The sequence below is a fragment of the Tachypleus tridentatus genome, chromosome 6 (genome assembly GCF_004210375.1).
Source record: "Tachypleus tridentatus isolate NWPU-2018 chromosome 6, ASM421037v1, whole genome shotgun sequence".
Lineage (NCBI taxonomy): Eukaryota > Metazoa > Arthropoda > Merostomata > Xiphosura > Limulidae > Tachypleus > Tachypleus tridentatus.
This window is the reverse complement of record NC_134830.1, coordinates 5,371,876-5,387,072: the sequence shown is the minus strand read 5'-3', so window position 1 is coordinate 5,387,072 and position 15,197 is coordinate 5,371,876. Positions and strand designations below refer to the sequence as shown.

General features: G+C 33.4%; 1 protein-coding gene across 2 annotated transcripts; it reads left to right on the top strand.

The window, feature by feature from the left end:
- The first annotated feature begins 3 nt into the window (after nucleotides 1-3).
- On the top strand, nucleotides 4-13,764 carry LOC143251876 (protein max-like). Of its 2 annotated transcripts, none has more exons than XM_076503188.1 (4): nucleotides 4-456; nucleotides 5,906-6,025; nucleotides 8,295-8,418; nucleotides 12,967-13,764. In XM_076503188.1, the coding sequence occupies exons 1-4, from the start codon at nucleotides 418-420 to the stop codon at nucleotides 13,155-13,157; spliced, it is 474 nt and encodes a 157-aa protein (XP_076359303.1). In that variant the 5' UTR covers nucleotides 4-417; the 3' UTR covers nucleotides 13,158-13,764. The 2 variants fall into 2 exon arrangements, with proteins under 2 accessions (XP_076359303.1, XP_076359304.1); XM_076503189.1 differs by having other exon boundaries at nucleotides 257-456; nucleotides 5,906-6,013.
- Nucleotides 13,765-15,197: the final 1,433 nt, after the last annotated feature.

Here is a 15,197-nt window from a genome sequence, read left to right as displayed (position 1 = left end):
CTCCAATTTGGTCTTCGAAGTTTAAAAACTGATACGTTTCCTTCAATGTATCATATTCCGAAAGTGACTTATACAGCGGAGTGACATGAAACAACACTAAATAGTTCACCAAAAAGAGTATTTTAATTTTTATCAGAAAGCACAAATACTTTAAAAAGTGTCTGCAAACATTAACTACTTTTTGTGCAAACATATCTTTAGTAGTGATGTTGCAGGTATTTTTGATTATTTGATTTATTGATTACAGCTAAATTTAATCGATCATGACACTAAACCAGTATGGAAACGTGAGTGGCTAAAATCCTCTGAATGCACGTGGTTTGACCTCGTGGCGTGTTGTAGACGCCATTTTACTCATGGTTTATATGTGTTATGAGTTACAAGCTCAGTGGTCACCTCTTTAAAGAATAAAAAGAAATGAGTGATGAAGATAAGGACATTGACGTCGAAAGTGATGTAAGTTAGTTTTTTACCTTAACGTAACAATATTGTATTTACCTGTTTTGTTTACCGTGGCCTTGGTGTTCTTGTTCAGCTTGTCAATGTAATATACTTCTGACAGTGACATAGAAAGTTCGTACAAAAACTCGTGTAGTACTAGTACTGTTCTGATATTTATAGCACTAGAGAAACCTTCTTGTGTTAGTAGTAGTAACTTGTATCAATAATGAATAAATATCAGTGTCAGTATAAGTTTGATGTTAATGCTAATCAAGTTATTGAACTCTGGAGTTTTGTTATGTTGGTATTTATTATTTAACAAAAACTACGTAGGCCTGAAGATTGGAAGTTCGTTTATGTTCTATAGTGTTATTGTTACTTTTCAAGGGAGTTGATAAACATTGTACCAATAATTATAACCTATTACTAATAGTATTGCTATTAGTGTTATATCACTGGTGCGGAAAATTTTTATGTATGTGATAAAAGATGCTTTATAAAGTCATTTAACAAAGTTAAAAATTTTGTTGGATTGTTAACATTGCTTCAGTAGGGGAAAATCATGCCTTACCAATTTAACATTTTTTGGAGATGTTCTACTTGCATAGATGAGGGAAGAGGTGTGGATTTTGTGTATATTGATTATAAGGAACATTTGGCAAGGTTCAATATAATGATTTGTGATCTATAGGGTCATATTGACTGTTTCATCCTCTAAACGAAAATCATTTTTAAAATCTTAAAAGTGAGCCCTGATCATTTTTGTACCTTTCAAACCTTTCCTTAAACTTGCATAAATTTACTGCATCTACAATATTCAGAGATGATTTTTACCCTACCAAAATATATACTTGTCCTGCTGCCCTCACTGTTAAATATGAAAAAATATGGTGTTGTTACTAGTAATTTCCTTTACAATCTTAAATCCCTAAATATTTTTTTTTAAAGATAAAACAACTTGAGAGATTTTAGCATCTCCTTCCATCTCAAGCATCATTCTAGTAACCCTTCTGAACCTTTTCTAACAATTCAATGTCTTTTCTAAGATGGAAAGCCTTAGATTGAACACAGTATTCCAAATGTGGCCTAATTAGTGACCTGTACAATGAAATTATAACCTCTTTAGACTTGTATTCAATGTTCTGTAGTTACAGCTTAAAATCATATATGCTATACCACTAGCAACATCACACTGCTTGGACGTCATTGGAATCAACTGAGTAATGTTATAAAGTAAACATATTTTCTTTGTTTGGGTCAGTTGGTCTTTTAAGGTTTGTGTGAAGTGTGCTGGTGGGAAAACAAAGGATTTTGAGTTGTAACCACAGGAATATTTTATTGCATGTTCTGATATTCCCCACTCCCAGTACCAAGTATAACCTGAATGTTCAATGGAAGGTAAATTTGAAATTGTTTTATGAAGGTGAATTTTTAGTCTTGGATTATTTCCCTAAAATCCACTACAAAAAAGGAATGAATTTTAAAATTATTTTATGATAGTGAAACTAATAGTTTGGCATAACAGCATTTTGGTATAGGCCATTGTGTAATTATATTTATCTTAATAGCATTTACTGGTTTGTCTTCTTCTTCTTCATGTGTCAAATCTGCGGCAGACATCGACGACCATGGCATGCCAGACTTCTCTGTTGTCAATCCTCCTTATCAACTAGATGTTGCTCATTGAGTTCTTGGTGACATAGTTATTGAGGCTGTCGATATATTTAGTTCTTTGACACCCTCTGCTTTTCCTCCCTTCTATTTTTCCACATAGCATCTGCTTCTCTATCCCATTCTTCCTTCAGATGTGTTCTAGAAATTCCATTTTTCCCTCCGCTAGCCCATGGGAGGTCCTTGGGAAGACCGAGTAGCCATTTAACCCCCTGTGTCAGGGTTACGATGAAGCCATGGAAGGCAGGTGGTGGATGAGTGCGAGGCAACTGATATAGTGTCATTAATGGCACAACACTCAATCTGGCCAGGCAGATGACTCTAATCTAAGGAACAATGGCTGGGCAGAACGGTCCTGTATGGACACTGCTCCTATAGCAAGTAATTGCAACCTACTATAGGTACCATTTTGCAAAGAAAAAAGCTATGGCAAGCCAAACTGGTCTGTAATTGTATTTAGTATGTGCTAATAGCATTTACCAGTCTGTAATTGTATTTAGTATGTGCTAATAGCATTTACCAGTCTGTAATTGTATTTAGTATGTGCTAATAGCATTTACCAGTCTGTAATTGTATTTAGTATGTGCTAATAGCATTTACCAGTCTGTAATTGTATTTAGTATTGCTAATAGCATTTACCAGTCTGTAATTGTATTTAGTATGTGCTAATAGCATTTACCAGTCTGTAATTGTATTTAGTATGTGCTAATAGCCTTTACCGGTCTGTAATTGTATTTAGTATGTGCTAATAGCATTTACCAGTCTGTAATTGTATTTAGTATTGCTAATAGCATTTTCCGGTCTGTAATCGTATTTAGTGTGTGCTAATAGCATTTTCCGGTCTGTAATCGTATTTAGTGTGTGCTAATAGCATTTACCGGTCTATAATCATATTTAGTGTGTGCTAATAGCATTTACCGGTCTGTAATTGTATTTAGTGTGTGCTAATAGCATTTACCGGTCTGTAATTGTATTTAGTATGTGCTAATAGCATTTACCAGTTTGTAATTGTATTTAGTGTGTGCTAATAGCATTTACCAGTCTGTAATTGTATTTAGTATGTGCTAATAGCATTTACCAGTCTGTAATTGTATTTAGTATGTGCTAATAGCATTTACCAGTCTGTAATTGTATTTAATGTGTGCTAATAGCATTTACCAGTCTGTAATTGTATTTAGTATTGCTAATAGCCTTTACCGGTCTGTAATTGTATTTAGTATTGCTAATAGCATTTTCCGGTCTGTAATCGTATTTAGTGTGTGCTAATAGCATTTTCCGGTCTGTAATCGTATTTAGTGTGTGCTAATAGCATTTACCGGTCTATAATCATATTTAGTGTGTGCTAATAGCATTTACCGGTCTGTAATTGTATTTAGTGTGTGCTAATAGCATTTACCGGTCTGTAATTGTATTTAGTGTGTGCTAATAGCATTTACCGGTCTGTAATTGTATTTAGTGTGTGCTAATAGCATTTACCGGTCTGTAATTGTATTTAGGCTATGTTAACAGTTTTATTCTTACAGTTGAGGTAACTGTTTATAAAGGTGTACCAGTTTAACAAGTGTGTATAATTATAGTTTAAAGTACGCTGTATTTATTTTAATATTACCCATCAATAACCTGGAAAATCACCAGAAGGTAAAATGCCCAAATTGTAACTTTTTCCATACAGAGTATCTTTGTATAAATAAATTAATTCTTAAATTTTATAGGCAAAAAAGTAATCTTTATTAAAGAATTTCACATGTATAACTTCTAAAGAACAGGTTAGAGGACGTTCATGGTACAAGTTATGGATTGGGTGGGTAGAAGGGTTTCTTTCAGAACTAGTAAAAGATCCCAAACTCTGTGGTGTACTTGCTTGAACATTGCTTTAAAGATTTATGTTAAAGAGATGATGCCATAAAATAAATAAATAAAAATTCATTTATTTTTACATGCTGTAAAGAAGTATTCCAAATGCTTAAAAATGAACATCTGAGATTAAGGTGTATAATTTGGGATTACTTTTCAGAAATATTTTTTAAATACCTTCTCTTTAAATGTTTTCAACTTTGGCAAAATTGTTCGTCTACTTTAAAGTATTTGAGGTGTTGTTATTAAGGTTTATAAGTAACTCCTTCCCTGTTTTAAATTCTATACAGAAATTATTTGTATGTAGGAATATGATTTAGTTAAGGCTTGGTAAGTAAATAGTTTTACTACAGAGCAACATTAATGTTATACAAACAATATAGAATGAAATACAAAGTTTAGAATTAAAAATGTCACACTTTACAAATGGTTGGAAGCTCTGTGGATTGTTTTGATGTTGTGAGATATGATATTATTTTTATTTGATCTTTTTCATTTATTCATTTATATCACTCGCATTTTGTTTTTAGTTAGTTTTTAAGGTAGTGTGCTCTAACAGTCAACAAATGACATGTTTAAGAAACAGGTTTAACTTCAGGGGACTAGGGGCTTAGTATACACATTTTCCTATGTAGGTGCTGCTCTTCTAGTATAAACAAAACAGTCAATATATCTTGAGCCTGAAGTTTCAGAAGCCCCCAGAACTTCCCAACATTGAGTTTGTGCTGGTTTTCAAAATTTTCCTTCATTTTTGTGGCAGTGCCGATGCACCGAGTTTAAGATCCAACAGTACAAATTGCTGATAACAAGTAAGTCCAGGTTCAGAAGCTTAGCATGGCCTGGTGGTTAGGGAGCTTGACTCACAATTTGCAGTCACTTGTTTGAATTGTCATCCCACCAAACATGTATGCCCTTTTAGCTGTTGGGGCACAATAATGCAATGGTCAATCCCACTATTAATTGGTAAAAAGGTAGCCCAAGAATTGGTAGTGGGTGGTGATGACCAGTTGCCTTCCATATAGTTTTTCATCGTTAAATTAGTACAGATAACCCTCATGTACCCTTACTCAAAATTCAAAACAAGTTCAGAATATTTCTTAATTTGCTGAAATCCCTGAAAAAAAAGCTTCTATTTTTTACGTCTCATTTTAACATGTTTTATGTTTATTAACATATATCACTTGCTGATTATTTTTCTATAAATATAAATCACAATTGGTCAACAACAAACTGCCATCAGTGGTCGTTACACAGCGTGCTTTAGTCCACCATACTAATCAGTGAAATGTGTTTATCTTACTTATTGGAGTAAAGAAATATTTATCATGCTTTCAGAAGGAAACGCCATAAACAAAAGCAACAAGAAAGTTGTTAGGAGAAACATTAAAAACTTCCCAGCTCTTATTTTTTATATGAAGTATTCTTAAAACGATTGTGTTTAACTTTATAGTGTGGTTTTAACAGATAACCCCTTGCAATATCATAAATGTTCACTTCTGTTACAAATAATTAAGTTGTTTACATCTTTGTGGAGCTTAACCATCCATTATTTCCAGCTTTTTATTAAATCCACTAAGAACCATCTAGTTTTAAATGTCCAGAACTAGTGACCAGGAAAACCTTTCATGCCACAAAATGCAAGGACAATTTTAGTCTATCAGTAAAACTTATAAAAGGAAAAAAACTAGAACTTATAAATGTGTTGATTTCTCTTTTGTTTATTACAGAATTACGTTTTAAGTTTATGGAAATGAAAAACAAAAATTTTATGTCTCCTGTGTCTGTATTTGTTAGAAAACTTGAATTAAGATACTGACTTGTATTAACTGTTAATGTTAAAACTTACTCACCATGTAAAAGTAATCAGATTGGAACACCAAAAATATACAAATGTACAGTTCAAAGTGTCTAATATTTTTAAATAAAACTGTTCTTTCAGGCAGAAAAAAGGGCACATCATAATGCTTTAGAAAGGAAAAGACGAGACCACATAAAAGACAGCTTTAGTAGCTTGAGGGATGCTGTCCCAGAGTTGCGTGGAGAAAAGGTGCTTATAACTGTAGATAAAATTATTTATGGTGCTTGAAGTGTGTGTACATGACACAATAATTGTGTTAAATTTTAACATCAGAACAAATAACATAAACTACACTGTGATAAAAGTAAAATATCCAGTAGTAAGAAATGTACAAGTCAGACTAGGATCTATAGCAGGGGTGGGCAACTCCATGGCCACTGGCCACATTTGGCCATCTTAAGTTTAGAAGTCAACTTTTTCCATCATTCTGGTATTGCAAATTTGGTAATCAGCAACTGCACTGCCTTTACATCATTGCTGACGTCACAAGTTTTATCACTGCCACAGACTCCACCCATTTGGAAATAAAATTAGCTGTCTGAAACACAATCACATGGGAGGGCTATAAATATGTTTATCATTAATATAACTAGTTATGTTAACTAGCTATAAAATAGCCTGGATACCAGCTCAACAAAAGAAATCATTTTCTGATGCTGAACTAGTAAACGAAATATTGATTGTGGTCATTGAAACTCTGTTGGAGAATTATGATTCAAAAATAAAACATAATATTCTTCAAAAGGCATATAATTTGTAATTTAATCAAAGAACAATTGTCTGCAGAATGGTAGAGTTAGTGAAAGACAGAAAATCTGTTGCTTGAACAACTAAAACACTGTTTGTATTTTTCTTTAGCACTAGATGATTCAATAGTTGTCAGTAACACTGATCAGTTGATATTTTGGGTTCGATATGTAACTTCAGATCCTCAAGTGAGGGAAGAAATGCTTGACTTTTGTGAATTACGAGATCGAACATATGGAAAAGACATCTATGAAACATTTCTTGAAATGTCAAAAAAATTCAGTCTGGATTTCATAAAACTGGTTTCTGTCACAACAGATGACGCTCTCATCATGACTTGGGTAAAATTAGGATTTGTTTCTCTTTTGAAACAGCATTTAATTGAAAATAATGTTAAGTCCACGTTGTCATCTTTCTATTCTATTTTGCATCAGGAAAATTTGTGTTCAGATGTCCAAAAGTGACCAATTGAAAAATCTGATGGACATTGTTGTAAAAATAAGAATAAGTAAAACTTGTATCATGAATCTAACATTTCAGTGTCCATCGTGAAACCTTATAAATACTTCTTTAAACAGTGCTTCTGTGGGATTGGCATCCAGGATTTGTGCTGTATGGCAAACTCTAATATACAACATTGCTCTGGAATAATATTAAAAATCTTATTTTTAGCATATTCAGGTTGAACTGAAATTCTACACAATGTTACTAAACAAATTTAGTGAACTTATTTCAAATTTTTGACTTTCCTTGTACTAAACATGAAAGATATACGTATGGTGTTGTGTTGTTTAATTAACAGTTCAGCCCTGTGACTAACCCAACCTTAGTTTGTAGTGTTCTTAGCTATTTGTCACCATTTTTCTTTATTTTGAGAGTAGATACAAGGTGCTTGATTTTGGTATTAGTGGGATAATTCTCATTAACTTGATCAGTGTAACTCTACCACTTTCAGTGCAGCTTGCTTATAGTAATACTGGATAGATAATACTCTAGGTTCTAGCTGAAACCCAGACTCCATTTGACTAAAGTTCTATCTAACTGTTTCAAAAGCTTGTTCTTCAATCTTTCTTTCACTTCTTTGAATGTCATTAACTAACTTAGCAGTGCAAAGTTAACTTTCCTCTGGCAATGTCAGCAGATGAGGACGCTTTAGTATCATCAGGTTTCTAATAAATGTAATTTCAAATCACATTCATGAGACCATCATACTGTAAGCTATAAATTCAAGCAGTACGAAGGCAGATACTTAAAAATAGTTTTGTTAAAAAGCATTTTAATCTAGATTTTCAATAATAAATGGGAAATGTTTTAATAAAAAGCATAGATAAATTGTAAACAATACCTTCCGCATGGAAATTTCTGCCTTTGGTCATCTCTTGCCCCACAATGTTTGCACCTTTTTAAAACACCTCTCCATAAATCTTCCATATTCTACTAAGGATCATACAGGCTTGTGCAAACATGCCAGGTTGAGATAATGGTTACTTCGATATTACACATGTATAAGCGTTGACTGACCATCAATTTATTAGTGCTGTTGTGATTTTGTATCAAATACATAACATTTCATTATGGTCCATTAAATAATTTTAGTCTCTAAAATGTGTGAGGATAGTTTTTACTGTATAGATTGTATTAGTTAGTGTTGAAAAAAATACTCACAAGAAGAAAACTCAGCTTAATTTTGTCTTCTTTAGACTTTATTGACTTTCTCTTTCAGTCTTCAAGGGCACAGATTTTAAAGAAAGCTGCAGATTATATCCAGTTTATGAGAAGAAGAAACTCCTCACACCATCAGGATATAGATGATTTGAAACGACAAAACAAGGTTTTAGAAGAACAGAGTAAGAGCAAATAATGTTTGTGTTAAATACTTGTAACTCCCAGAAAACAACACTGGGTAAATGGAACTCAAAATTAAGAAAAAATTTACTTGTGAGATTTTGGTATCTTTTCTTGCATTAGACAGTTTTTTGTAATATAAGTTGAAAATGCTCATTAATATTTGGATAAATATAATTTCCAAATATGAAACTAACTTCCTGGAGGGTTTTGGTACATGAGAATTTGGACATGGTGCATGGTTTCTGCTCAAGTTATTCAGTGGTGCCCTCTGTATGCAAACATTTTCATGCATGTCACAAGCTTAGAAATTCCCACACATTTGAAAGTGACTGATTCCAGTATGTCTCGCATGCAAGTTATCACAAGACAATCCTCCACCATTAAGAGTGCAACACACACTTTTGATTGTATATGTCACTTCTGATTTGGCAGCACTTGTTATAATTTTTAGTTCATGCTCCCTTCAAGTGTTTCATTTCTATTCATTTTTTCTAAGTTTACTCTTTATTATACAATATTTGTAACTTGAGTTATTCTGAAGTGGAATTATTTTATATTTCTACCAGTTTATGGAACTTATTACTTCATTACAAAAGTTTTTAATTTTTTTCCATCATATTTGTATGTGGTTATTATATTGTGTTATGAATTCTGTGTTACCATTTCAAAAGTTAAATGTTCTGTTAGTACAGTTACGGAGGTTTCTGGTTCCAGTACTCCATGGGAAGATTTTGGGCTTTACTTTGTCAGGAGATTGATTGTCTGATGAATTGATTTTTGTCGGACCTTGCCTTAAGTTGGGGGACCCACACATTCGAAATATAGTCTCCCAACTATGGAAAAATAAGACATTTTAGTGTTACGGGTTTTAATAATTTTATTGTTGGTATTATTATCTGTAATTATTTAGGTTTCATAACATAGGTTTTTGCAAGATTGGTTTCAACTTGTAGTCAGATTCAGGTTTATCATTAGTTTTAGTTGTATTAGGACATCAATTAATTCATGTCACTTTGTTTAGATGAAAAATAACAACCTGTGTATGAAAACAAAATATTAAATAGTCTTACTGATGATGCTTTCCATCTTACAGTCAGGTTAGTAATGCCCTGATTAAAGAAATCACTTGGCTTTAAAGTAAGAAAAACACATTGGTGTCCTGTTTAGCACCTTCCACCTTTATGTACATTTTTCCATTAAGATGGTGTTGCAGTGAACAGAAAAAAAGGTAATCTGATGGTGCATCTGGAGCATGCGGTGGGTGTGAGAGAACCTCCCAATTCAACTCCGTAATCTTTTGTCATGTCCAATGTGCGATGTATGGACGTCCATTGTCATTGGAGAAGAAGGGCACCTTTTGGATTGATGAACAGGTTTCTAATGAAGGACTTGATTTAAATGTTCCCCTTGCTGACTCTAGACCTCTGCATTGACAGTTCATTGTGGATTAAGGAGTTTGAAATGATTTACCCCTTTGATGTCCCACCTAATGCAAAACATCACTTTCAGCAGATGGAGCTCAGGTTTGGGGGTTGGAAGTGGTTTTATCTGTGGCTGAACAATTGTTTTTGACAATTAATATTGATGTAAAGAACCCATTTTTCATCAGTGGTAAAAATTCTGTCCAAAAATGGTTCACATGCATTATGTGCCAGAAGAGACAAAGCACAGTTTACATTGATTATCAGAGAGTTTGTGAGGCACCCAAACACCTCCTTTATGGTGTTTTCCAATATTCCTTAGATGTTAACATACTGTGTTGTGAAAGACATGCAATTTCAGAGCTATTTTCTGAATGTATTGCCTTGGGTTAGACTCAACAAGCATCTTCAAAGCATCAATATAAATTCCAACATTTCAGCTCCTGCCATCACAGCTTTTAAATTTCCTGAACCATTGTTGACACTTATGAACATTCAGAACATTTCCATAAATCTTTTTGTAGCTACAGAGGTTTTGTTTCTCTTCTTGTGTTCGAACAGCATTACAAGCCAAATGTGTTTTGTCATGTGCTATCACTAAAATGGATTAGAGTGTGCTACACTAGCAAAGTGTTTAGACAGTTCATTTAATTATGGTGGACCTTTTATATGGTGGTTAATGAAAAAGTTCCAAAATAGTACATTAAATTCCTTGACCGAGTATTGTTTCTACTATCCCATTCACTTATGTTTACCATGGCCTTTGTTACTTTAGAATTCATATTATTGGTTTAAGTATATTGTGTTTTTCTTCCATGCATATGGTATTATTTATTACATTCAGCCATATTTATATCATTTTTCATGATATCTTATCCTTCTGCTTATTCACTTGATTTATGTGGAGTTCTTGAGGCAGGATCCACATAAACTTTCCCAATATTGTACATATTCTGTCATGTTTGATTAGGCTTCACCAGTGTTTGTTGTTTCAACATTTTGTTCAGTTAATCTTAACAAGTCTGCTATTTTAAGTTTAGTTGTGATTCCATTTATAAGTTAATCAGTGTTAAGTTAAGCAACACCTAATATTACATACATGTGTTTATTTCACTATATAAATTCTTAAGTTTTCCACTATATTGATTGTTTCATTTTTATCTTTCTTTACAATTTATACTTTTTAACAATACTTTTGTTTGCAAGGGCCCCTGTAGGCCAGAATCCACCTTACCTGCTCCCAGTATAATATGCCTTTCTCCTATAACAGGCAAACCCATTTTCCAATGACCTAAGTGTTGCAGTTTTCTTCCCCTTTCTGTTTATTTTTCTGTGATATTTTTTACCCAATACCTTCCTTACACATTAAATTTTGATTGGCCTTTTATTTCTTGCTTCCTACTTTCCATCATCCCTTGTGCACCTCCTTGCATGTCTACCCTGAACCAGTCAACACAAATCTTCACACACATATTACAGATGTCTATTCCTTCACTATTATATACACCTGTTACTCCATCCATGTCATGGTGGTGGTACTTACAGGTTTATATGGTTCTTTTCCTTCTGTTATCCTTCAGTGCTTATTATTCTGAGGATGGTAGTACACTTGGGATGGTTCCAATCATTATGTATCTGAGTGAAATGTTTTATATTACACAAACTTCTTTTTGCCACCAGATGTCAGGTTTATGGATTTTTTCATTTAGTTTCTTGTTATCATGGGTTTGTAGTTATGAGACCCTTCTGTCTTGTGAACTTGAGGTTAAGATGGTGTGATTCTGTTTCCTTCCCCAAATGGGTGTCAGCACCCAGTGACTTGGTTGTGAATTGTGTTTCACTTAATGATAATGTGATCTCATTATTGATGCCAGTTTCCAGTGTTTTGGATGTAGTTGACTTGTCGTGTATGACCTGTCGCACCATAGCCACCATGAACTAAGAGGCACAGTTTTGATTTTCCACATTTACAGGAATTTATTTTTATAAATAACGTATAATTCAGATTACTATCCTGCTGTAGTTCTCTCCCATTTGGATGAAATCCTCCATTTTGCCACTCATATATGCAACATCTTTCCACACTGGACAGAGAGTATGCCTGGTTTGCAAGCGGTGTGGTCTCCCATGTATGATATTTGTTTTTGGAGGATGTCCCCTCCTTCTTTTCAATGTGGGATTCTAACTATTTACATGAATGGAGCTAATTTATTGTATTAATAGTTATAACTTTCCTATTCTGATAGATATTTACCTCCTTTCCCATTATAAATGCTGTAGGACACATAAACTGATAAATATGACACCATGTTCTCAGAGTAAGTATCACGTAAACCGTTTAATGACACAAGCTATGATTTGTTTTATTTTTAGCAGATTTCTACTTCAATTGTTGACAGTAAAATAAACATGAAATGTTTAAGAGTTAACACTATGAAGAGAAGTAAGTTTAAACTTTGTGGCCAGTAATAGTGAAAAAAAGAACATAGCTATTTGATCCTCTTGTTAACAATGTTCCATGTCATAAACACCAGTGTCCTGCATACACCATACAGTTATGGTATAGCATAAAAAGAACAAGTTCTTAAACAATTCTGAAATAGATTACTAACTTGTTGTATAAGAAAAGGTTTAACCCTGAAAATGTCCACCAATGAAACAAAAACAACATTAAAAAAGATTCAAGACTGGAACCTGACCTAACAAATATGACATTGAATATAACCGTATACTTACTGAGAACTGTAAAAATATTTGGACCTATTAACCTGATTCAGCATTAAACCCTGCTGCTATGTGCTGATTTTAGTTTGTTAAAATACTAATGTGTGAAAAAAACTTAGATTGTTATTTTCATAATATTTTGAAGTGTCTGTGCTTGTGAAACAATTCATATATAAATGCGTACATACATTTTTTATTCAAATTGGTCTAAGTGTGGTCAGTAGTTACCATACCATTAGAAGTGAAAAGTTTGCATTTTACATCATATTGCTAAAACAAACTCTCTCAGGTTACATGAATTCAAAGAGTGACAGTCAACACCCACGATTAGATTATAGTAGCCTGAAGGTTAGTAGTAAGTGTTGTTTATCCTGTTTTTGGTTTTTGTTGTTTTTTTTCCAGTACGATCTATGGAAAAATCCAAGGCTACAGGAAACTATACATCTTCTACCATATTAGATACAAGTCACATTAACAACAAAAGTAATACAATATCAGCATTCGATAGATGGTCCGGCTCGGAGAGCTCGGATACAGAAGATTCTGGACAAACCCACTGTAAAAAAAGGAAAATTGGGTCAACTCCTGCCTAGATGGATTGTTTAATCCCAGATGTATTGATGGTATTAACAGCCTGTGTTTTTACTGCCGTCATCTGTCAAATATGTATTTTTTAAGTGTGTATGCGTGTTTCTCTAGGAGAGGACAAGATTGTTCGACGTGGGATGTAATGGCTTTTGAGGTTGACCGATGTTTAGAAAACTCGTAAAAAGTGCAACTCACATGATAAATCTACATATTTATTGTTAAAATTTTTATAAAATTGCAAATAACTAAATTTTAATGAGTTTCTTTTGATTAATGTATTTAAGAAAAAGTATCCTTCATTTGTATTTTTCAGTGTTTTTAAATTATGTAAAATAAGCTAATTTGTTAAACAAATGAAATTTGAGGTTGATGTTCCCATTAATGCTAAATACTAGATATTAATACTTCAGTATCCTTCAAAATGTCTGGATATTTCATGTGTATATTCAACAAAATAACAGCACAAAATAAAAACTTTTACTGTGGGTTATGGAATGAATTCTGTTATATTTGTGTTCAGGTTATGTAACGGTGAAGTATATCTTGTGATTAGTGATTCTTGTGTTGTATATTTCATTGAGAATAAATGAGTTGTCTGTGATAAGCTAAAAATAATGACTTTGGGTGTTCTACTTTTCTGTGTACGGCATTGTTGATTTTTGGCTTTTATATCGAGTTGTATTTTGGCAAGATTCCAAATTTTCTAAGGACTAATATAGTATTGAGAGAAAGATTCCTTTTGGTATTCCAGTGTGTGTGTGTGTGTGTAAAATTTTATGTTGTACAGGTAAGTTATTATTCAGTGTCTTTTATTAAATGTTTATATGTTTATGTATAGGGGACACCGTGACAATATAAACATAACACATACAGCAGTATTTTGTTAAGATGCAAGTTGTGTTGCTAGAAAACCTGTCCAATACTGACTCATGTAGATGAGACATGGTGCTAGTTCCAGTAACATTGATGCTGTTTACAAAACGTAGAAGTCTGTGTTGCTGAAATGCATTTAAATCCAGCTTACTAAAAGGATAAACAGAAATACTGCTATAGAATATTATAAACAAGCTGTCTTCCTACTAGTCTATTGTTTCAAAGTTAGGGACATTTAGTGGGCATAGTTCTTGAGAAACCTTATGCAGAATTCAACAAACATTAACATGATGTATTTATGTACTGAATAAACAAGTAAGTCAGTAGAATAGTAATGTAGAGACTGACTTTGAAGATTCTTTTATGATTTTGTAATTTGTGATTTTGTCTTATTGTAAAAATTACACTGGTAAGAAATGTTTGACAAATAACCAGCTAGTGAACATAAAGACTGGCACTGGGTTAGGGATGCAGCATATGGGAGCAAGATCTGAGCAGTAAATCCCCTTAATCACTCACAGGGTATCTTCAAAGTTTGTTAGTGATCAATAGAATAGCATGGGGACCACAAAGGCCCTTGGAGTGACTTGCAAGGATCAGATTCAAACATTGATACCTCTATGTGCCTATAAGGGTGCTTGTAACATGGGGAACACAAGGACCCTTTGGGAGTGAATTGCAATGGTCAAATCGAAACATTGATGCTTCTATATCACTATAAGGGTGCTTGTAACATGGGGAACACAAGGACCCTTGGGGAGTGAATTGCAATGGTCAAATCGAAACATTGATGCTTCTATATCACTATAAGGGTGCTTGTAACATGGGGAACACAAGGACCCTTGGGGAGTGAATTGCAATGGTCAAATCAAAACATCGATGCTTCTATATCACTATAAGGGTGCATGTAACATGGGGAACACAAGGACCCTTGGGGAGTGACTTGTAAGGGTCAGATCCAAACATTGATACCTCTATGTCATTATGAGGGTATGTGCCCAGTTTGGTTGAGATCAGTCATAGAAGTGTAGGTTCAAAAAGTGAGTCTATACAACATTTTTGCTTTATATGTGATGTTAGGAAAATATTAAGAAAACTACAAAAACACCATAACCCTATCTCTTTGAAAAAATATCCTTTTATTATAGGCACCCTGATGAAGAAAGACTTAC

Excerpts from the sequence above, each read along its gene's own strand:
- LOC143251876 (XM_076503188.1), top strand. The coding sequence starts at position 418 with ATGAGTGATGAAGATAAGGACATTGACGTCGAAAGTGAT. Across the intron at positions 457-5,905 it reads ACATTGACGTCGAAAGTGAT|GCAGAAAAAAGGGCACATCA; the intron begins GTAAGTTAGTTT and ends CTGTTCTTTCAG. Across the intron at positions 8,419-12,966 it reads CAAGGTTTTAGAAGAACAGA|TACGATCTATGGAAAAATCC; the intron begins GTAAGAGCAAAT and ends TTTTTTTTCCAG.